The 21,429-nt window shown below is 44.3% G+C and overlaps 2 protein-coding genes across 11 annotated transcripts in view; both read right to left on the reverse strand.

The window, feature by feature from the left end:
* USP49 (ubiquitin specific peptidase 49) overlaps window positions 1-3,863 on the reverse strand; it is an 81,135-nt gene extending 77,272 nt beyond the window's left edge. The window contains exon 1 of one of the 7 annotated variants that reach the window (XM_054698784.1): window positions 3,705-3,863. The gene's annotated coding sequence lies outside the window, so the exon portion shown is untranslated. The other 6 variants (XM_037519704.2, XM_054698780.1, XM_054698783.1 and 3 more) reach the window with 6 other exon arrangements.
* A 3,711-nt stretch (window positions 3,864-7,574) lies between these two features.
* MED20 (mediator complex subunit 20) lies at window positions 7,575-21,292 on the reverse strand. 4 transcript variants are annotated; one of them, XR_005126822.2, is made up of 5 exons: window positions 21,137-21,292; window positions 18,494-18,648; window positions 14,281-14,534; window positions 11,608-12,115; window positions 7,575-7,746 (listed from the first exon to the last, which is right to left on the reverse strand). XR_005126822.2 is itself a non-coding variant. In XM_054698789.1 (4 exons), the coding sequence occupies exons 3-4, from the start codon at window positions 14,515-14,517 to the stop codon at window positions 11,900-11,902; spliced, it is 453 nt and encodes a 150-aa protein (XP_054554764.1). In that variant the 5' UTR covers window positions 14,518-14,534; window positions 14,635-14,723; window positions 18,494-18,531; the 3' UTR covers window positions 9,104-11,899. The 4 variants fall into 4 exon arrangements, 3 of the variants coding, with proteins under 3 accessions (XP_054554764.1, XP_037375604.1, XP_054554763.1); XM_054698789.1 differs by lacking the exons at window positions 7,575-7,746; window positions 21,137-21,292 and adding an exon at window positions 14,635-14,723 and having other exon boundaries at window positions 9,104-12,115; window positions 18,494-18,531; XM_037519707.2 differs by lacking the exon at window positions 7,575-7,746 and having other exon boundaries at window positions 9,105-12,115.
* Window positions 21,293-21,429: the final 137 nt, after the last annotated feature.

Genomic DNA, 21,429 nt, shown 5'->3' on the forward strand with positions numbered 1-21,429 from the left:
CTTCATCAATATCAAATAAGTCTAAAATAATTTATGTAAAGATACCAAACATAAAACGGTACATTAAAAAATGGTGATAACACCCACAGAGCACAACCTCCTAGTAATGCCAACCCACATACATTTATAAAGTAGGGAATGTGCACACACATCTCACAGAAACAGGTACCACACACCAAAGTCACATCTTAACCTGAAAGTTAACATTTCAGACAACCCTCTTAAAATTTAAAATTCAGACAACCCCAGCAAAAAAAAAAAAAAAACAGTAATTTTAAAAAACCCTCTCAAACTGCTAAATCACCCTAGTCTCCTTGAACACCTGCTTAACAGAATTCAGAATCCATGAACACAGCAGCTGAATTCAGAAAGATTTAAGATTCTAAACTAGTCATGTACATTAATAACCAATGTGTCCGATCAAAGTCTAATCTTTGCTAATTATTACAAATATCACCAACTGAATCTTTACTATTTACACCAACAGCCACAGAATAGTAGCAATCCAAAATTTACACAACTTTCAAAAAAAAAAATCTTTGTGTCTCTGAATGTATATTAAATGAAATGACCTCAAATAAGAGTCTCAAGAAGAGTTTGCATTTCTCAAGTAAATTATATACTACCCTTCAGCACCATCAAATGCAAAACAATAATTGTTCATATTGTAAGCTAAATGTAAGCACAGAATCAAAAATCATCACAACAAAATAGTAAGAATTTTGTTCCAAATTTCTTATTTTCCTTTTAATTTCCAAAAGTTCCTTAAGAATCAAAATCTAGAAAATTAATATTAGTAAGGCTTTCTTTATTCAAAACAGGAGAGGCAGTGGAGCTGTCCAAGACTCCAGCTTGCATTATCACAGGTTTTTTCATGAAATTATTCATAAATTTATCATTTAACATAAGAGATAAATCCTACTCTAAAATCCTCCACTAGTCTGCAAATCCCTCTTTCTTTATTCCATTTTGTTAAATGGATGAGTTACCCACTTAGAATAAAATGTCCCACACAAAGCTAAAGGTAGCTTGGGAACTCAAAGCCCTCATAGCCTTGATTTAAATCTCTCCCCAGCAAACTTCCCTGATTGGTTATTTGCTTTTCTCTGAAATGATTTCTCAATATTCTCCAGCCACTGGAAACAATTAAGCAGAAATCTGGTTGATTAATGGCAACAAAAAGATTCTCATCTTTATCTCAACAGCAGTGGGCCCTCCATTGAAAATGAAAATGCTGTAGATAAAGCACTCTGCCCAGATCTTGCCAGGTACAACACCAAACACTATCACACCACGCAAGCACAGTCAACTGTAAATAAATACAACCCATTTTTCCATTATCACAATACTGGAGAAATGCAGAGGTTTTCAGCACTGGGTTGATGTTTTATCATTCATCCAAGAACAAAATCAAACCAAAATAGGTCTCATATTTTCAAAGTGGGCATGAAAGAATTAAAAGCAGCGAAAGGTGGAAACATTCAAGATTCCTGGAAGAAAGGTTTCTAGAATTTCCTACATTTGCGGACAAAAGGATTCACAATTTCAACAGTTATTTTTTCTACAAAGAATCCCTTTCCTGCATCCCCACCTCCACTCCTTTTTAGTTTTTACCCTTAGCTCTAAGTCTCTTTTCACTCACCATGGTTCCTCCTCTTCTGCACCAAAGGCCCCCTGCACTTGATCCCTCACTACAGCCTGTGTGCCCTAACCCAGACAAACCTTCTGGAGCATCTCCCCAAAACATGCACATTTAATTCCTCCCCTGTGCAATCTACCTCAGTTTCACATTCACCAGGACACCCATAGCTCCCTACTCTCTTCCCCTCCTTCCCATTTCAACCTTTCGTTCCTGGGGGCCCATCTCTTCCTAGCAACTCCCATCACTGCTTTTAGCCCTGCCTCTTCACCTGTTTTTAGCTGGGATCTTGACAAACCTCTTCAATTAACACAATTCCCCAGCTACCCTGCCCCAGAGAGCCAGCACTTCTTACATCCTTACTCTCTTCTCCTTTGAGCTTTTCTGGTCTCTGAATTGTCCTATAAAAGCCCCATCTCTCATCTCGATTTGCTTTCCCCCTTGCACCACGCTCTTATTCCTAACTCCGCCTGGTACTAGTCCAGTATCTCATTCACCCTCCCTCAGTTTCAAGAATTTACACCCATTGCCCACCCACTGATCCCTATCTTTCTCAGAACCTCGCAGTTCCCACCCCACCGCCGGTCCAGGTCCTTCAGCTCATCTTGCTCTGCACTAGTTCACACCCTTGTCACGTCTGGCTCTTAATCACTCTCTCCTCTACTCCCAACTATTCCCCCCGCCTGGCCCTCCTTGCCTTCCACTTCCCACACTGGGTATCCCAGTCCCCCTCACCCTCATGCCACAGTGTGCACAGCTCTCCCCTTCCAATCTCTGCTCTGATACCTTCCCCCTGGATCCCTCTTCCGAGCCTTGGTCTTCGTAACCTCCTTCCCTGCGCGGCTCTCCTCACACCCACCCAGGCTTTCCCCTCTCCTCCTTCCCCGGCTTCTAACCCTTTCTCTCCTTAATCCTTCTCATCTCATTCTCAGTGCGGTCCCCCCAGCCGCCCCTGGCATTCCTTTCACTCTCCCCTCCAGCTTTCCTACCAGACCCAGGGGTCGCCCACCCCGCCAAAACCCCGCGCCGGCGCGCCCGGACAGCCGGCTCCCGTCTCCCGCCGGCCCCCGCCCCGGGCGCCCCCAGCCCGCCGGCGCCGCGGCCCCGCCCCCTGGCCCGCTCCTCCCGCCCGCCGGCGCGCGCCGCCTTTGTCGCCCCTCACCCGGGCTGAGAGGATTTCGCTGCTTTAAAGGGGAGGGCCAGCGAGCCGGAGACTCCTGTCCCCGCCTCCGAGTCTTAGAATGGGCTCCCGGGTCTTCGCGTCCTCCCCGGCCCCCGACCCCCCACCCCCGGAGCTACCCGCTTCGCTGCCTCCCCACCTCCTCGGCCCCCTCCCCGACCCCCCTCTATTTACCGCCATCATCAGCACGCGCGAGCTGTCACCAGGGCGCGAGACAACCGAACTCGGCCCCGCCCCCCGCCCGCCCATTGGCCCGCCCGCCGGAGCCCCGCCCCCCGGGCCCCGCATTGCGCCAACAGCGCAGCGCAGGGCCCCGACCCCTGCACAGACGGCGGTGAGGGTTCGCGCCGCGGGCGCCCAGTTTAGGGTCAGCCACAGACGCGCGGCCGATTTGAGCCTGGCGTAAGGGGCGGCGGCGTAGAGGGGCGCTGTGAATCGCCGGTCGAAGTTTGGTTGAAGCACAGGAGGGTAAATAAGGAGGTTTCCAGACAAAGAAACTCTTAAAGGTACAGAGTCCCACGTCGGTCCCTCCTCCTTAAAGGGCCAGAGACCCTCCCAAGCCCATCCCCGCCCCTTTCTCCCCATCCCTTCAACCCTCGGAACCTGTAGAGGAATTTACTTTAGCTTCCACACGCTTAGGCCACCTTGAACATCTCTCCCCAGTGCCAATGGGTGAGAGTCCTTCTCACTATCCCATCTGTTTTTGTTTTGTTCTCTTAAGGCTTATTTTTTAAGTGTCGTTCCGAAAGCAGCAGACTCCGCACCGTGGGGTTTCCTTAGGCGGCGTTTGCAAAAGTTACTGTTCGCTCCCAGACGGGCAAGCACGTGTCTGACTTTTGCCACAGATGACCCAGGAGGGATTCAGCTGTTTTATGGAAATCCTACCGAGGAAGAAGTTCGCGCTGGAAACTGAAGAAGTTTAGCAGATGGTGGGCATGGAGACCATGGGTAACAGATCAGCGGCTGTTTCTACAAGTCTTCTCAGCCTCAGAAAAGACTTCCTTGGCCAGCAGTCTCTTGGGGTGCATTGTCGCGTCATCATTTGCGAGGAAGGGGAGGGTGACGTTACCCAAAATTACATCAACATTTACATCACCCAACACTTGGCTAAGTCAAGGTTTACATTTAAATAAACGGCCAAGCAAAAGAAACAAACATGCACTCAGCTACACTAGCTACACTAGTTCAAGGCTACACGCTTGTAATATGAACTAGAGAAGCACAAAAGCCGAAGAACAATTTTAAAAAATAGGAACAATTAAAAAAATGAAACTACCATGCCTAGAGCCAAGCCCCGTTAAATGTGAAAACATTTCTAAAGCCAAACTTGGGCCATTTTTAAGAGATTTTATGGAAGGAGAGGGGGTGGAGATATATATGTATAAATTTGGTGAGGGTTTGCCATATTGTTTAAGAGCTTGGACTTAAAATTTAGCATTCCTTTGTTGTCTATCACCTTTAACATAGTTCTCTTTAAGGAATTCTTCCATTCTAACTTCTTATACTCAATTCCTCAAGAAAATCCTTGGAGAATAAAGATTGTATCTTATTTAATTTTAGTTCCTTAACAAAGTGTCTGACACAAAATAGGTGTTTTGTTGAGTGAAGAATTTCAGAGCCACTTAAGACTTTTGATGGAAGGGATGCTCTCAGAATAGGGAAAAGATTCTCAGTGCCTTGGCAATGTGTTAGACTAGGTTCTAATTAGTGTAGCCTGTAGAGTCCCCGGGATCCCTAACACTCTTTCAGGGGGTCCCTGGATTCAAAACTCTTTTCATAAGACATTATTTGCCTTTGTCACTATGATGACATTTGCACTGATGCAGAAATAACAATGGGGAAATGGCCACCTTAGCATAAATGAAGGCAAAGTCACCAAACTGTACTAGCCATCAGGGCATACTTCACGGCTCTTCATTCACAGGAAAAAATAATGCCTGTTTCACTTAGTTAAGTCCTTGATGAAGCACTAAACATCACTTGTTTTGGTTTAAGTACACATCTTTTTAGTAATACTATCCTATGTGACTAAATGAATGTTTACATAAAGCACTACTGTTCCTGGGCCTCCCTGGTGGTGCAAGGAGTTAAGACGCAACCTATGAAGCTATCCACAGCCACTGCAGCAAGAGTGACCCACATGGCACAGCAGACCTCTCCTGACTCGCCCGCTGCTCCCCTCAGCACTGTATTTCAATCAATCTGCCTGTTCTGTTCCCCATTCTGTCTCTGGTGAATCCTCTCACCCCCTACACCTCTAGCCTATACCCCAGTTCTTGTATGCATAAATAAATAAATCTTAAAAAAAAAAAAAGATGCAACCGATGAAGCTGTTCGCAGCCACTGCAGCACGAGTTCGATCCCCAACCAGGGAGATACCCACATGGCGCAGCAGACCTCTCCTTATTCACCCACTGCCCTCCTTAGCAGTGTATTTCAGTCAGTCTACCTGTTCTGTTCCCCACTCTATCTCTGGTGAATCCTTTCAAACCACCCCGCCCCCCCTCCCCCACACCTCTGGCCTGTATCCCAGTACTTGTATGCATAAATAAATAAATCTTAAAAAAAAAAAAAAAAAAAAGCACTACCATTCCTTACCCAGGGAATGGTCCTTACCCAGGGAATGGTCCTTACCCAGGGAATGGTCCTTACCCAAGGAATGTTTTTCTTGAGGAACAGGACTACTGCAATTTCTCCTGAGTTTTAGCTGAATTAGCTTCATGGAATGCCCTTTTTTTTTTTATTTGAAAAAAGAGCTAACAAACTATAGTCATTTAGCCTTTGGTATTTGACAGGCACTTTCTCAAAAATAAAAGGAGCCTGACTACATTCGTTAGCAATGCTCAAACTCAAGCTTTCAAGCAAAACTTAGAAATATTGAAAATTTGTATTTACCACTGAACTTAACAGTTTCCCCAAGAAGTTTCTGATGAGATCAGTGGTTGATAGTAACAGACAGGATTTTTTTAATATTGTATAATGAAATGTGTCAACATTTAGAAGATATGCCAATATTATCCCAATGACCAATGCATGTCACCTCAAAGTCACCTACTGGTAAAAGATCCATTCAATGTGTAAAATAAACCAATGAATTTTAATAGAATACAAAAAGTTCACTGATCCACTTTGAGATTCCATATTGCAAAAAAACTTTGGCAGGGTTTTGATGCAGTGTTAAAGACTATCTACAATTTTCTGAAAAGATTATTAATACACCCCTCTTTTCCAACTTCACATCTGTATGAGGTCAAATTTTCTTCATATTTTTCCACCAAAGCAACAAATTGCTAGACTGAATGCAAAAGCAAATATGATAATCTACTGTCTTCTATTACAACTATTAGGAGATTTGTAAGAATATAAATAAAACAATGTCATTCTCACTAAATTATTCTGTTTGGAAAAACAGTTATTTTTCGTTATTTTATTTATAATGTGACAGGTTTATTGTTATAAATAAATTAGTAAATTTTTTATCATAAGTTTTAGTATGAGGTAAATATTAACTATAATCTACATAAACAAACGCTCTTTGGATACTCGATTTTTAAGAGCATCAAGGAGAACCTGAGACAAAAATATGAGACTTGCGTATTAGATGGAAGTAAAAAGAATAAGGAGGTTACTTTAGATAATTCAAATAGCATCAGAGTTGAGAAATTAAGAGGTTTATCAGTGAAAAATGGAAAATACAATCAGGAATGCTCAACTTTTTTTAAAGAGAACTGTTAAGATTACAACCACAATATTAAAAATTGTGGCATCTCGGCATTAAAAAAAAAAGGCAGTCTGAGACAGGCAAAGTAAAACTTTGGAGATGAGGGGAGAGAGGAATGGACGGATATGTTTCACATAAAAGATACAATCATTTTTCCCCATTTTTTTTTTTTTGTTGTTGTTGTTAATGCCTGGCCTCTTTTTCTTTCAGTTGCAAGAGAACAAGTAAAATCACATTATTATGAATATGTATTAAAAACGTATTTCCACGTCACAGAAATGATCCCTACAACTGTGCTCACTGATCCAGTAACAAAAAATATACCTGTGCTACAAACATTCCCTGGGCCTTTCTCCGTACCGCTTGTTCTCTATTACAATGCCCTGCATCAGGGGAAAATTTTAACCAAACCCTGAGATCTCCCCTTAAATGTGCTAACAGAACACCAGTAACTTCAGCACCATGAAAAAGATGTAAAAGTAGAGACAATTGCTCCCTGTTAACAAAGCAATCTTCACATCTATTCTCCCTTGAACCTCTCAAAGCCAAATAAATAAGGAAAGCAGGGTCCTCCCAGAAGCTGTCCACAGCCTCTGCAGCACAAGTCCATCCCCCGGCTGGCCAGGGAGCTACCCACTTGGCGCAGCAGACCTCTCCTGACTCGCCCTCCTCTCCTCAGCAGGGTACTTTGGTCAATCTGCCTGTTCTGTTCCCCACTCTGTCTCTGGTGAATCCTCTCACTTCCCACACCTTGGCCTGTACCCTGGCTCTTGTACAGGTGGCACAGGCGGTGGAGCGCAGCTCTGTGAAGCTGTCCGCAGCCTCTGCAGTGCCGGTTCGATCCCCACAGGTCTCGGAGCAACCCACATGGCGAGCAGACCTCTCCTGTCTTGCCTGCTGCTCCCCTCAGCAGTGTATTTCGTCAGTCTGTCTGTTCTGTTCCTTGCTCTATCTCTGGTGAATCCTCTCACCCTCCCACCATCTGGCCTATACCCCTGCTCTTGTATAAATAAAAAAAAAAATCATTTAAAAAAAAATATGGAAAGCAGGTATCATTACTCCCACTTTACAAATGAGACCCAGAGAGACCAACTTACGGAAGTCACAATGGAGGGCGCTCATTCATGTGTCTCCTAATGCAGTGCTCATTTCCCTTTAGCTGGCTGCCTGGATACCTGTCACCTCCAGATTCCACTTTTGCATTTCCTATAGGACAAAAGGTTTTCAATATTGGATTCTGTCTTTGGGACAATCTAGGATACAAAAATATCCCTAAATACTCTTTTCCAGCTTTTAAAGGGGAAAAAAAAAAAAAAAAAAAAGCAATGCTATGCTTATCTTATGGGGCAGGAATATGTTGAGAAATAAAACAGAAATGCAAGAGAAGTGGGAATATTCCCCTTATAGTTCTAAGAATTTTTTTTAACTTGTTAATTTCAACAGCAAAGTGCAGATCTATTTCTCTGGCTCATCAATTGCATCATCTTGAAAAATGAAAATATACTCATTATGGAGAACTCCATTACAACAGGATAATTTTCAGATCCCATGGAGTGTGTCATAACAGAAGAGTAACTCCTGGGGCCACAAAGAAAGCTATGAAGATTGCTTCATACATATTTACTCCTACTTGTCTCTAAAAGGTAGTGTATTATGTGTAGAGACAAGAGAAGGGGGAAACCACAGGAAAGATCAGAGTAGTAAAACAGTCCATTTTCCCAGAAACTGACCCCAAGGCCTCATGGACTATAAAATGAAGCAGGAAAATCCTTGAAGAGGACCCCAGGGTCCAAAAAACAAGGGAAGAGACTTGCTCACAAGTCAAACCCGCTTTATCTTTGCCTTCCTGCTATTTTCCCTTCAGTATCTCTTCTCCCTTTAAGGTTTTTTTTTTGTTTGTTTGTTTTTGTTTGGATTATAGATCTCAAGATATATTTTAATGAAACCTATAAAATCTATCTCCTCCCCCCCATAAAAACTGCACATGTACATGAAACCATATCCAATTCCATGGCATCTTAGGTCTCATGAGGCGCCCCTTGAGAGTTGATGACCTGCGGAGACATTCGAAGGCCTACTTTAAGAGTCACAGTGCGGAGCCTCCTGGAGGTGTAAAGGGTTAATTAAGTCTCAGCACTATCAAGCTATTGCCAACCAATGCAATATCTGAGTTCAATCCACCAGGGAGCTGACCCACATGGTGTGGCAGACCTCTCCTGTCTTGCCTGCTGCTCCCCTCAGCAGTGTAATTCAGTCAATTTACCTGTTCTGCTCCCCACTGTCTACGGTGAATCCTCTCACGCCCCCCACCCCTGGCCTATACCCCAGCTCTTGTATGCATAAATAAATATTTTTTTAAAAAGAGGAGTAACAAGGTAGTCTAGTATAGAAGGAAAAACACCAAAATTTTTTTTTAAGATTTATTTATTTATACAAGCACTGGCATACAGGCCAGCCAGAGGCACGAGGGGTGAGAGAATTCACCAGAGACAGAGCAGGGAGCAGAACAGGCAGAAGGACCGATGTACACTGCTGAGGGGAGCAGCGGGCGGCAGGAGAGGTCTGCCTCCCCATGTAGGAATCTCCCTGGCCAGCCAGGAATCGAACCGGCACTGCAGAGGCAGTGGACAGCTTCACAGCTCTGCGCTCAATCTGCTGCGCCACTAGGAAGGCCCAAAAAACATCAAATTTCAACCCAAATATATGGCATCTCACTGACTAATTGAGTTTAAATATTTTTTATTTATATAATGAGGCTAACCATGCCCTTTTCCTTAAATTTACACAAATACCCCTCAACTTTCATTCAACCTGAACTTTCAAAAATGATTTACTGATAATCTTAAACTAGTCTTACAACCCTCATTCAGACTTACACATAAAAGAGGACTGACTCTTGGGAGCTCCCCACTAGTAATCAGTTCATGGCAGCTTTGCTAGTGGAGCCCTATTTGTAGAAATGCAGTGCCTTACCTGTCTTTTTTAGTGATCAACTTCCTTTAAATGACACAAAGGACAAAAACGAACAAAAGCAGTTCTTAAAGCTTGGTCTGCTTTTCACTGGACTGCAAGTGGGTCAGGTGTACACTCAAATATAAGAGAAAAGAACAAAAGCAAAGCAAAAAATGCTGGAAACTTATGAGCCAAGACTGTCTAAAAAGGCAAACTAGGGGCCTCCCTGGTGGCACAAGGGTTTAAAACACAACCTATGAAGCTGTCCGCAACCTCTGCAGCACGAGTTCTATCCCCAGCCAGCCAGGGAGCAACCCACTTGGTGCAGCAGACCTCTCCTGACTCGCCCGCTACTCCCCTCAGCAGTGTACTTTGGTCAATCTGCCTGTTCTGTTCCCCACTCTGTCTCTGGTGAATCCTCTCACCTCCAGCACCTCTGGCCTATACCCCAGCTCTTGTATGCATAAATAAATAAATCTTTAAAAAAAAAAGCAAACTCTAGTTAGGGAATTTGTATTATTTTTTATTTTTAAGGAAACAGTCTCTCTTTTTAATATGTAAACCTAGAGTCATATCCATTCATACACTCAATTACTGTATGTTTTCAGGAACACAGTTATGTTCCAAATAGTGCTTAAATGCTCTCTCATCTCATAAGAGATTTGAGGCAGCCTATACACAAATACAAATAAATCAACATACATCAGAAGGCCAAAATAGTTAAGATCCATGCATTTTATTGTGTGTGATATCTAAAACACACCTTAGCTAAAAAAAGTAAAACTGAATCAAAGGAGCAAATGAAAAAACCAAGGAGAAGTATGAACCAAAAATGCTCCCGCAGTTATAAAGTTGAATTGAGTATCCTGCCAGGCAAAGTCAGAGGAAAACAGGACCACTAACTGATCCTTGAAGCAGAAACTTCAGCTCTGAAAACAATTTCTATTTAAATGCTTCAGTGAGGGACAGCTTCCTTGAGGGTACTCTGCAGTACATACATCAACACATTTCCTAAATCCATCTCTGTGTATCGAACTGTAGCCCGACTGGAAACTTTAGCAGCAGGTAACACAGGTCAAGTCAGCACCACGGAGGCTCAAATGAGATGAGGAAAAAGAGTTCAGGAAACCATGAAGCACAGAACAAATATTAGGGTCAACTGCTCTAAGCCTTAGCTCTGGGTGCATGAAAACTGGAGAGGTCCTGATGCTAACACTTAGGAAAGGGATGCAGGATTTACTTTGGTATGGCTGATCTAGCCAGATAAAGTGAAAGTGGCTCTGGAACCAATTGTGCCTCAATCTAACTCATAAATAAATGCTTTTTGTTCCGGGGGGCTTAGGGAGGACTAAGCCAATAACATTCTTGGGCACATCCATTGAGCTCTGTGTAGCATATGTCACAAATGGAGGCCCCAGCATCCACTTTTCTCCATCTCTTAGTCACAACCCCTTGTGAGATTTAACTGGGCACATGAAAGGCTGTATGAAATGAAAGGCTGTATGTCCCAGTCGCCCTTCAGCAAAGTGTGGCCACAGTGATTTCAGCAACCAATAGCTTTTGTTCTTTCTCTCTTTCCCTAGTAGAATATGGACATGAATAAATCTGCTGTGACTTTGGGGATGAGACAACTAGGGGTGGCTGAACAGCAAGACAAGAGGAGACCAAGTTCCTGAAAACCTTGTAGAATACAATATTCCCTGAACTGTGTGACTGCCTCTGTATATCACAAGAGAAAAATCAATTTCTACTAAGAGCCACCACCACTTTGGTTCTGTTTGTTAGAGTAGTTTAGCCCATGCTTAACATAATTCACAACTGAATGGAAAGAGGCCAGAGGGAGATTTTGAAGGATTCAGGCAACACCCTAGAAATGTCTGTTCATCATTCACTTTAGCAAACAGGTCAGAAAATGACAGCCATCAAACAACTTGTGGCGCTTCCTCCATCTCCAGGAGAGAGGCCTTGCCACATCCCTTGAGTAAAGGAAGAGACCTTTATTACAGCACAGCCCAGCACAAAATGCAGCATGACATGGGCCAAGGCCAAATCACAATAACTGGAGATACAGAATGTTTTCCCCACCAGTAATAGGCAGGGACACCCCTGTCCTACCTTTTCCCCTAAAGCAGGAAAGCTCCGAACTTCTCCACTCTTCATAATTACCGTTCTTGAGGAGAGGCCAAGTCCAACAAGGCATGGGGTGAAACAGCTGTTGAGGGGCTGTGAGTGAGGGCCAGGGGAGGGGAGTCCAGAGCCCAGAACCAAAGTCACAGCTGGGAGATGTAGAGGGAAAGAAGTCTCCATGTCTGCCCTGGGTTCCTGAGGTCCGCGGGTCTGCGGGTGCACACCCATTCCTCCTGTGAAGTCCCCTGGTGACAGAGCTCAGCCAGGGCGCTGCCAGTCATTAGCGAATCCCAGCCACCGGCACCTGCTGCTGCTTACGGATCTTGTTGAAGAGCTCCATGTACTGGACCATGGTGTCTGCTGGGCCGTAGACTGCATCGTGTCTGTTCCCAAACACCGCTGGAGCCCCTGGTGTGTGGCTGCCTAGGAAACTCTGTAGAAACTCCAGTAGCAGGTTCCAGCAGTCGCTAGCTACCACACAGGGGCCATACTCCACCTGAGGAGCACGAGGACAGGGTAAGTGAAGGCAAGGATGAGGTCTTGTTTCTCTTGTACCTCTTATCCCTGTTCCCATTTTCCCCAGCCCAGGGCCAAAGACACATGCCCTCCAACACAGTGTTGCTCCACAGGAAATATTCAACCCAAACACCAGGGATTCAACACATCCAGCATCACTCCCTTTGGGCATCTCTGACAGCCTCAAAACTTGGAGTTAATCCACAGTCCTACTCACAAGACCCAGAAGTAGATCTAGGCCACTTCTGATACTCTCAGGTCTGTGTAGCCCATTACATTGGGTGAAAATTTGAGGAAAATTCTGTGAAATGAGAGTAAAAGTGGTGGCAGGGGGCAGTAGAGAGCAGAGTAGGCATGTGAGAAATATGACTCTTAAGGTAGACCCAGCCTGGGCATTGACCCTAAGGAATAATTTCCCAGCCACTGTGCCGGGGAAATTATTGGTAAACATATGGAGAAACAAGCAAAGAAACATTTGGGGTGGGTTTATGCTCTTTTTTTTCTTTAATATTTTATTTTATATAATTCTTACATCATTTTTCATTTTTGCACAATGTATGCATTTTCATTTGGGTTTATACTCTAAAGTCGGAAATGAAGACAATAAACAAACTGTAGATTCCAGAATTATAAGCACAAACGCAATACAAGGTATATCTCAAGCTGAAAGGGATCAGGAAATCTTACCCTTAGAGGTAGATGGCATTTTAGAGCTAACTACCACTAATGCCCTTTTCTCCACCAGGGATGCTTTATTTCCATGTCTCTACATTTTAAGTGCCTCTTTAAATGCTACTCCTGCAGGAAGCATTTTAATCCCCAAGCTGAGAGATGACTGGTAACAGAGATGTGATATATATAAACACAATGGGAGAATAAACAAAATAGTATTCAGTGATTTTTAAAAATGATGACAATTTGCTATTTGCAGCAAAATGGAGATAAGTAGGGAGGATTATGCAAAATATAAGAAAATCAGAAGTAGAAACACAAGTATTGGATGATTTCACCTATACGTTAATACAAAAGAACAAAGTTGATGAATAGACAAAACAATAAAAATAAACTAGCAGGGACCTCCCGGTGGCATAGGGGTTCAAGTCTCAGTGCTATCAAGCTATCACCAGCCACTACGGCATGAGTTCAATCCCCAGCCAGGGAGCCAACCTGCATGGCGCAGCAGAACTCTCCTGTCTCCCCGCTGCTCCCCTCAGCAGTGTATTTCAGTAGATCTGCCTGTTTTGCTCCCCACTCTGTTTCTGGTGAATCCTCTCATTCCCTGCACCTCTGGCTTGGATCCCAGTTAATAAATAAATAAAAATTTTAAATATAGTAGTTGACTTCAACAGCAGAAATGAGGCAAACAGAGAAGAGGGTGTTGGTGTGAGAGCATGCACAAAGGTGCTCCAGTGAATGGTGGTGGTTTAAATAACAAACCCAAATACAGCGGTTCACTTACAGGCCCAAATTCCCACAACAATCTGTGCCGCCTCTGTAGATTTTCTTATTAGACTAACTTCAAAAAACAGTTTGCGTACTCTGGACTTGCTCTCTTTCTAAATCATAAATTTTCCGAAGGCAGGCTTTTTTTTTTTAAATCTCACACAGTGCTGGGCACATAGTAGACAATGGACTCTCATTGGTCCCAAAGTCAACTACTGCTTCTTCCTGTCTTTGCCATGTTCAATATATACATCTAGGCACACAGCCCTGCCTCTACGCAAGTGGACAGCTTATCAAAAGGAAAGGCCACATCTTTGCTGCTCAACTTTTGAGAACTATTCTTAAAGTACACTAAGGAGAAGTGTGTGAACACATGATTTAGGACCCAGCTCCCAAAACTTAGCTGCACCAGAAGTTGGCCTGGTTTGCTCTATTCCTCCTCATGATGATGACTAGGCCCTGCCTCCCTTGACTATCTCTTCCTTTCTCCAGCAAGCCAGTCTTCCTAAGCTTTCTACCTGCTTTGAGTCCGGCTTCCCACTTCCCATACTGGGCTAGAGTGCCCATATGACTGATGGAAGGGGACATGGCACACGGATGCTCTGCAGATGGGTCCAGGTAAAGCAGCGGGACATGGAATCTTCAGAACCCCTTGCTGAGTGGCCCTTTCTGTACATCCTGCTCCCACCAACAAGGTCTTACCTCCACGGAGATGCCACGGGCACTTGGTCCCATCGTGACCGTTCCCACCTTCACTAGGAAGTCACAGTACTGGTAACGGGTGCCACGGGTCTCAATCTTGCTCGCCTTGGCACTCTGGAAAAAGCCCTTGAGCTTCACCATAAGCACATCAAAGTTGGTGTCGGCAATAAGGCAAGGGCCGTTCTCAAAGAGGGCAAAGCAGCTCAGAGGGTATTCTGAGTTGTGCATCACATACATCAGCTTCCCAGACTGACCTGCAAGGACAGAGAGTCTACTCAGCAACAAGGCCTTTGTCAGCTAACCCCAGGATCTATCCAAAGGCATGGAACAAGGCAGGTGGCAATATGACATTACCTCAGCGGTCTTGAATGGAATCCCCTCACACAGAGCCTTTCCAGAGAGGAACAGTGGGTGAGGCAGCAAGGGGTACTACTCACCCCATTCTACAGAGAAAGATAGGGCACACAGGGAACATTGGCAGTGGTGGTAATGGTTCAATTCTTTAGCTTGTACAGGGATGCTTAATAATGATGAGCAATAAATCAGAGACTTTACGTAGTATTCTCTATCTTGTTACATAATAAGGAAAACAAAAGTAAAAGCATTTAAAGACACCAATTAAAGCAGCAGCTCTCTTTTCTGTCCATCCTGCTCACCTATATAGGAAGTGGCCCCAAGAAAGCAGCAGGCGCAGGTATCTGAGCATGAAGCTGGAAAGGTAGGCCAGAGCCAGGCTGCAGTAAGTCTTGTCCACCATGCCAAGAAGTTGGGACTTCACTACGAAGGCAACGGTGAACTCTTGGAAAACCTGACAATGTCTAGCCAACTGGGAAGCAAGCAGCACTACTACCGCAGAAAGAATTCAAAATCTGGAACAAGAAGATACAGTTCTAAATTCCACTTCACCCCTCCCAACCCCTGGAAAATATGTCTTCTCTTGATTACTATAGGCTTTCTTCAAGAAGGAAGGAAAGCTGGACCTTCCTAGTGGCACAAGGGGTTGGGACGCAACCTATGAAGCTATCTGCAGCCACGGCAGCACGAGTTCGATCCCCGGCCAGGGAGCTACCTGCATGGTGCAGAAGACCTCTCCTGCACCTCTCCTGACTCACCCACTGCTCCCCTCAGCAGTGTATTTCAGTCGATCTGCCTGTTCTGTTCCCCGTTCTGTCTCTGGTGAATCTTCTCACCCCCACACTTCTGGCCTGTACCTCAGTTCTTGCATGCATAAATAAATAAATCTTTAAAAAAGAAAGAGGAGGAAGGAAAGCTATCTGCACTGGATTAAGAGGAAAATGGAAGGCGGCAAAAAACAGAAAGCAGGCCCTTTCTCTCATACACTACAAAAGTTAATGAATGGACTGCCACACCCTCAAATACTTCCGAAGCACACCATGCTGGAGTTTAAGAGGCTTAGAAGTAGAGGGCTTAGCTCTTGGCTCCAAGAATCTGGCAATCGCACAAGAGAGATGGGGGGGGGGAAACTAAAAAAGACCAGCAGTCTTTTGTAAGGTAGGAGAGACTTGAGAATAGGAAGAGAACAAAATGGGCAAGACCCTGAAATAGGTTATGAAGAAAGGGTAGAACTCAGCCACAGACAGAAGGAAAGAACACATTTAGGTAAGGCTAAGAAAACAGTAGTGGAAAAGAATGAGGAGATGGGAAGAGGGAAGCAGGGAGCATTGTGACTGCACAGGCCCGCATTTTGCTGCCACTTCCAGAACACAAAAGGCTCTGCATAGAACTACCTCCCACATCCCTGACAGCTTGCTGCCAGTTCACACTTTTCACCTCCTACTAAATTCAGCTCAAAACACATCAACCCTCAAAAACAAGTCATCCAGAGCTGAACTGTCATTCTGTTCTCATGCAAACTCACTATAATTGCACACTTAATTTATATTGTAGGAGTCTACAGGTGTTCTTATTGTCTTGAATATAATTTGAAAGTCACCAAAGGGTTTTTGTTTGTTGTTGTTGCTGGTTTGTTTTTTTTTTTTTATAATAAAGACACTTCCAGTTGCTTACAGGCAATGTTAATTTTTTAATCACAATGAAAACTTTTCATTTCTCTACAAGCAAGTAAACCAGTTTTAATGCCCTTTTCTAGATGAGGAAAATGAGGCTAATGGATCCCAGACCAGCAGCAGCACCACCACCTAGGAACCAGTTAAAAAATGTAAACTCTCAGTCCCACCCAAATCTACTGCATCAGAAACTCTGGTAGGGGGTTAGCAAGCTCTCTGGGTGGTGTTAATGCTAGTCAGTGAGAGGACCTCTGATCTAGGGCCCCGAGCCATCAGCAGCAGAACTCCCAATCCAGGCCTTCTGACCTTAGGTTTATTGCTCTTCCCACTGTAGCCATGTATCTGTTGTTCCCCCAATTATACTGTAGCACATTAAAAGTAAAGGTCTGGGGCCTCCCCGGTGGTGCGGTGGGTTGAGTGCAGCGCTGTGAAGCTATCCGCAGCCTTTGCAGCGTGGGTTCAATTCCTGGCTGGTCAGGGGGATTCCCACATGGCACAACAGACCTCTTCTGTCTCGCCCGCTGCTCCCCTCAGCAGTGTCTTCAGTCTGTCTGCCTGTTCTGCTCCCCGCTCTGTCTCTGGTGGATTCTCTCACCCTCCCACACCTCTGACTGTACCCTAGTTCTTGTATAAATAAATTAAAAAAAAAAAAAATTCTTCAAAGAAAAAAAGCAGTACATAATCATATCTATAAACAAATGTTTTGTTTTCCAAATGCTTCTGCAACTGTTCTTTTGATTCTTAGCCCCTTCTTATCAAAGGCAAAACAAATAGTAATACAGTGACTTTTAACAACAGTGAAATTCAGTACAGCTGCTAGCTATCTTTTATTATATATTTTTTACATGACAAGCTCTCAGTTTTTTCCTTTGATTAATTTATCTAGTTAGCATGCCACCACTAAGAGTAAGTACTATGATTATTTTCATTGTACAGATGACAGAACTATACTGGGAAGAGCACAAAAACAAAACCCGTATCAGAGAGTTTCACTAGGGGGATTTAATACAGGGGTTGGAAGAACTAACACACCAAAAAGGAAAGCAAAGGCAACTGAAAGAGCTGCAAAACAGGAGCCACTAGCATGCCCAAGGTTGGAAGGGAAAGATATGCAGTCATGACAGTCAGAAAGAAGGCTGACTAGCAGGAGCTAGAACCAACTAGGAGACAATGCCACAGCCAAAGACACTGCCCAACGCAGAGGGAGAGGGAAAGAAACACTGGGGTCTCCCTTCCTCTCATCCTCTAATCTTTCCCAATGCTTTTCTTTTTTAGATTATTTATTTATTTTTATTTATTTACGCATACAAGACCTGGGGTGTAGGCCACAGTGTGGGGAGTGAGAGGATTCACTTGCCCTCTGAGAAACACTGCTTTAAAAGTGTAAACTGGAAACAAAAAACAATCTGAAGATTCCAGGTCCAGTCTAAGAGATAAAACACCAAGAATTAAAGAATTCAGAAACACATCTTCCACATGTTAAAGAACACCATCCTTAGCAGAAGAGGAGAAAGACTTTAGAAAACATGAATGTTTATCAACTCCGAGCCAAGTTCTAGCCATCCTGTGTCGGTCTGCTAGATTTAAGCAGCCTGTACAGCCCGCATTGTGGCTACACAAAGGTCAGAAGTGTCCAGTCACAGTCATATGAGCCAAACCTTACAAGGTGCCTTTCATATCAATCAAGAGCAGAAAGCTTGATAACTCTGGAAAGGTATGATCAAGAGGTATGATCGGGAACACGCAGGGGGTTGAGGATGGATGCATAAACTTACTCCCGACTCATACATCATGAGGTATGACCGGGAAAGCCCGGGGGGCCAAGGACCAATGTATGACAAGGGACCCCAGAAGCTGATCAGTGGAATGCCTTGATGATAAGATTAGGACCGTGGCTGGGGATCTGGGGTCTAGTTTCAATTTACAACACTTGGTCATGAAGCTGATAACATGGTCAGCAGACTCGTGTCCCCCAAGCCCTAGAAAAAATTCCTGAGTTTCACCCATCCTGTCTCCTTGTCCTCCTAACGCATGTAGCTGATGCTCTATGATTATTCTATCAATAAAAACAGCCAGGATCTTGCTCTCAGCAGCATCCTGCTTTGTGCAGACGGCTCCACGACTCCCGTGTCTTTATCAGTGTGGTGTTGCCTGACTCAACAATCCTGCAGACCCATCTCACTGACCTTGGTTGCCAAGGGTAGAGGCAGCTGTGTGGTAGGTCTCGCAGTCCACACAAAACGTTCCTTGCTTCTCTGCCCCGAGCATCTCCAATTTCCGAGTGAGGAGCTCCACAGTCTGCTGGACACTCTTGCCCTCAGCCACAGGCATCTGGGACACACTGGAAGGGAAAGGACCAAATCATTAGCATCCAGAGAAACACATTCTGGAGCCACTCAGTCACCCAAAGAATCACAACTCATTAGGACCAGGTGTTACCTTGGAGACCACCTATCCCAAGCACTCATTACAAAGACAAGAAATTAGAGGCCCATCATCCCTGAAAGCTCTGCTAAGAACTAGAATATGGGTCTCAGGATTGTCACATGAATGCAGTGAACTTACTATCTACTGCACTAGCATTTTCTAAGCAAGGTATGTGTGCCACCATTTGAGAGAGGATTTTAGTGACACACCAGCTGAACACTTGATAACATGAGTCTTATGATAAGAAAGGGATTCCCTTTGCAATCCTTTTTAGTTCTGACTATATCAAGGAGAAAGCCTCAGCCTGGGTTTTGTGTTTTCACCTACTCTCTAACACTTTGAACTTATGTCCTCTAGAAGAGTAGCCACAAGCCACACGTAGCGATTTCCACCCAAACTAATAAAACAAATTAAAATTTCAAAGCCTCAGCTGCACTATCCACATTTCCAGGGTTCAAGAGCCACATATGGCTGAGGGCTAGTGTTACTGGACAGTGCTGATAGAGAATATTTCCATCAAGGCAGAACACTCTGAAAAGCAGGGAGAGGGTGTCTTTGGGGGGAGTTAACACCCCAAAGAAACTGCCTTAACATTTCATTTCCAGCTGGCTTTTTATAGTGAGTTGAACAAAGAGAGTTTAGCAGTAAAGCGGGTCTTCACTGCTGCCAACAGTCCTAGGATCAAAGAGAAAGCGTGTCTTGAGCTTATAATCTTTTGGGGTGATTTAAGATAATTTAATCAAAACAATGAAACATAAAATGTCACCTAGAAGATTTCCTTCTATGGTAAGTGAAAGTGGTTTCCCCTTTAGAATAGTCGCCACCCAAGTAACTCCCACGGTGTTGGTTACCAGGAGGTAACAATCACTAAATACCAATGATGCGTCAGGCGGTATCTAAAGGACTTTAGATGACTTAACTGTTCAAATCCTTCCAAAAACCCTGTGAGAGGCACTATTATTTATCTCCCAATTACAAACAAGGAAACCAAAGGAAACAAGCACAGGGTGATACAGTGTGGCGTCGTCTAGCCAAGAGTCAAGGTCAGGAAAACTGGTCCCCTGTCCAAGCTCCTAACCACCACACTAGACTGCTTCTCTAGGTAAGCAGTCGCCTGTTAAAATACTTTTAAGGAAAAGAAATAGATTTAAAAGAAAACATTAGTGAATAACAGAACAGACAGGATTTAACTATATGAAAATCATAAAGACAGTTACATGATTGAATTTTGTGAGAAACTGTATTACTTTATTATCATAAATGAAGCTATAACATAAAATCCTACTGTTGCTAAAATTTGTCACTCCTTGCTATCAAAAACCACTTACAAGCCATAGTGATGATGTGCTTTATTTTGAAATAAATAAGAATCCCTAAACTGATGCTACTGGGGAAAGGAGTCCTAGATTCTTAAAATGTTGATAAGGGTCCCAAGAGAGAGTCCTTTCCATCTGCCTCTTCCACTGAAATGAACAGGGGCCTTCACGGTTGCAAATCTCTGTGATGCAAACTTTTCATCCCCATCCCTCACACATCATCCTAATGCTGGAGGATTTAAAGGAGGATAATAATGTCCACTGTAGGAAACAAGGGGAAAATCACTGTGAAACCTGCTTACCAAGTTATCAGGAAGAATAGTTCCCACAGGCTTTTCTATGAGAAGCTTAGAGCCAAACGATTTTCTGGCCTCCAGTCCTCTCTGGCAAGATGCTCACATTTACCAATGTATATATTTTGAAAGTCCTAATCTAGTATTTTGGAATTAACTCCTCTAAGAGCATTAGGTCCATACTTTTCCCTGACACCCTTATAGTATGTTAGAGACATAAAGCCCACAGAAACTAGATCTACTATGTAACTACACATAGCTGGAAGTAGAACCTGAACCCCTTTCTCCTAATTTTCAGTAGCTTCTTTTTTCTCTCTCTAGACTCAGGACCTCAAATTTACCAAACTAGAACCCAAACCAGGCTGATCTAACTACAGTTGGTGGCAGTAGTGAGATGCAAGCAAAAACCTAAAAAAGACAGCCTCCTGGTAGCCTAACCACTATCCCTTCCAGCCCTGCCTGTAGCTAAATCTTAATCTGAACATCCTATTTCGGACCCTAAATTCCAACCCCCGCAGCACTATGACCTCACTAGCAGGAACATGGGCCAAGGAAAAAGGGAAGGAGGTACACAACCTTTGATGTGGTTATCATAAAACCTTTTACCTACCGCCTTCCAGGAGAAAGACATGCATCCCCGAAGAAACAGGCCCAGAGAATCGGCAGCCCCGAGTCTCACTCATCCTCCCTGGGGAACGGTGGACCCTGGTCACGATCCTCCTCCCCGTCGTCTCTCGGCCCTAAGGCCCTCCAGACCCCCACCCCCGCCCCACAAAACCCCTTGCAGTCCTACCAAGTCACTCCCATGGCGTCGGGCCAGGCGGGCGGCAGGATCGAAAAACTGAAACGCTGTGCTCTGCAGACACCACACTAGCGAAGACACCACACTACCGAAGACACCAACCTCTAGTTACGTGGAAGGAGGAGCTCCGGAAACTACGTAAACACAGAGCGCCCTGGAGGAACACGGGCGTGTCTGGGCGCCTCCTGGGTGACACTCCAGTGACGTCATACGCCGTATTCCTGCCCCATGGTTTGCAGCTCCGGAAATTCCTATCTGGCCGGGCATCCTGGGCACCACGAAGC

The sequence above is a fragment of the Talpa occidentalis genome, unplaced genomic scaffold (assembly GCF_014898055.3).
Source record: "Talpa occidentalis isolate TD23 unplaced genomic scaffold, MPIMG_talOcc4v2.1 talOcc4.2, whole genome shotgun sequence".
Classification (NCBI taxonomy): Eukaryota; Metazoa; Chordata; class Mammalia; order Eulipotyphla; family Talpidae; genus Talpa; species Talpa occidentalis.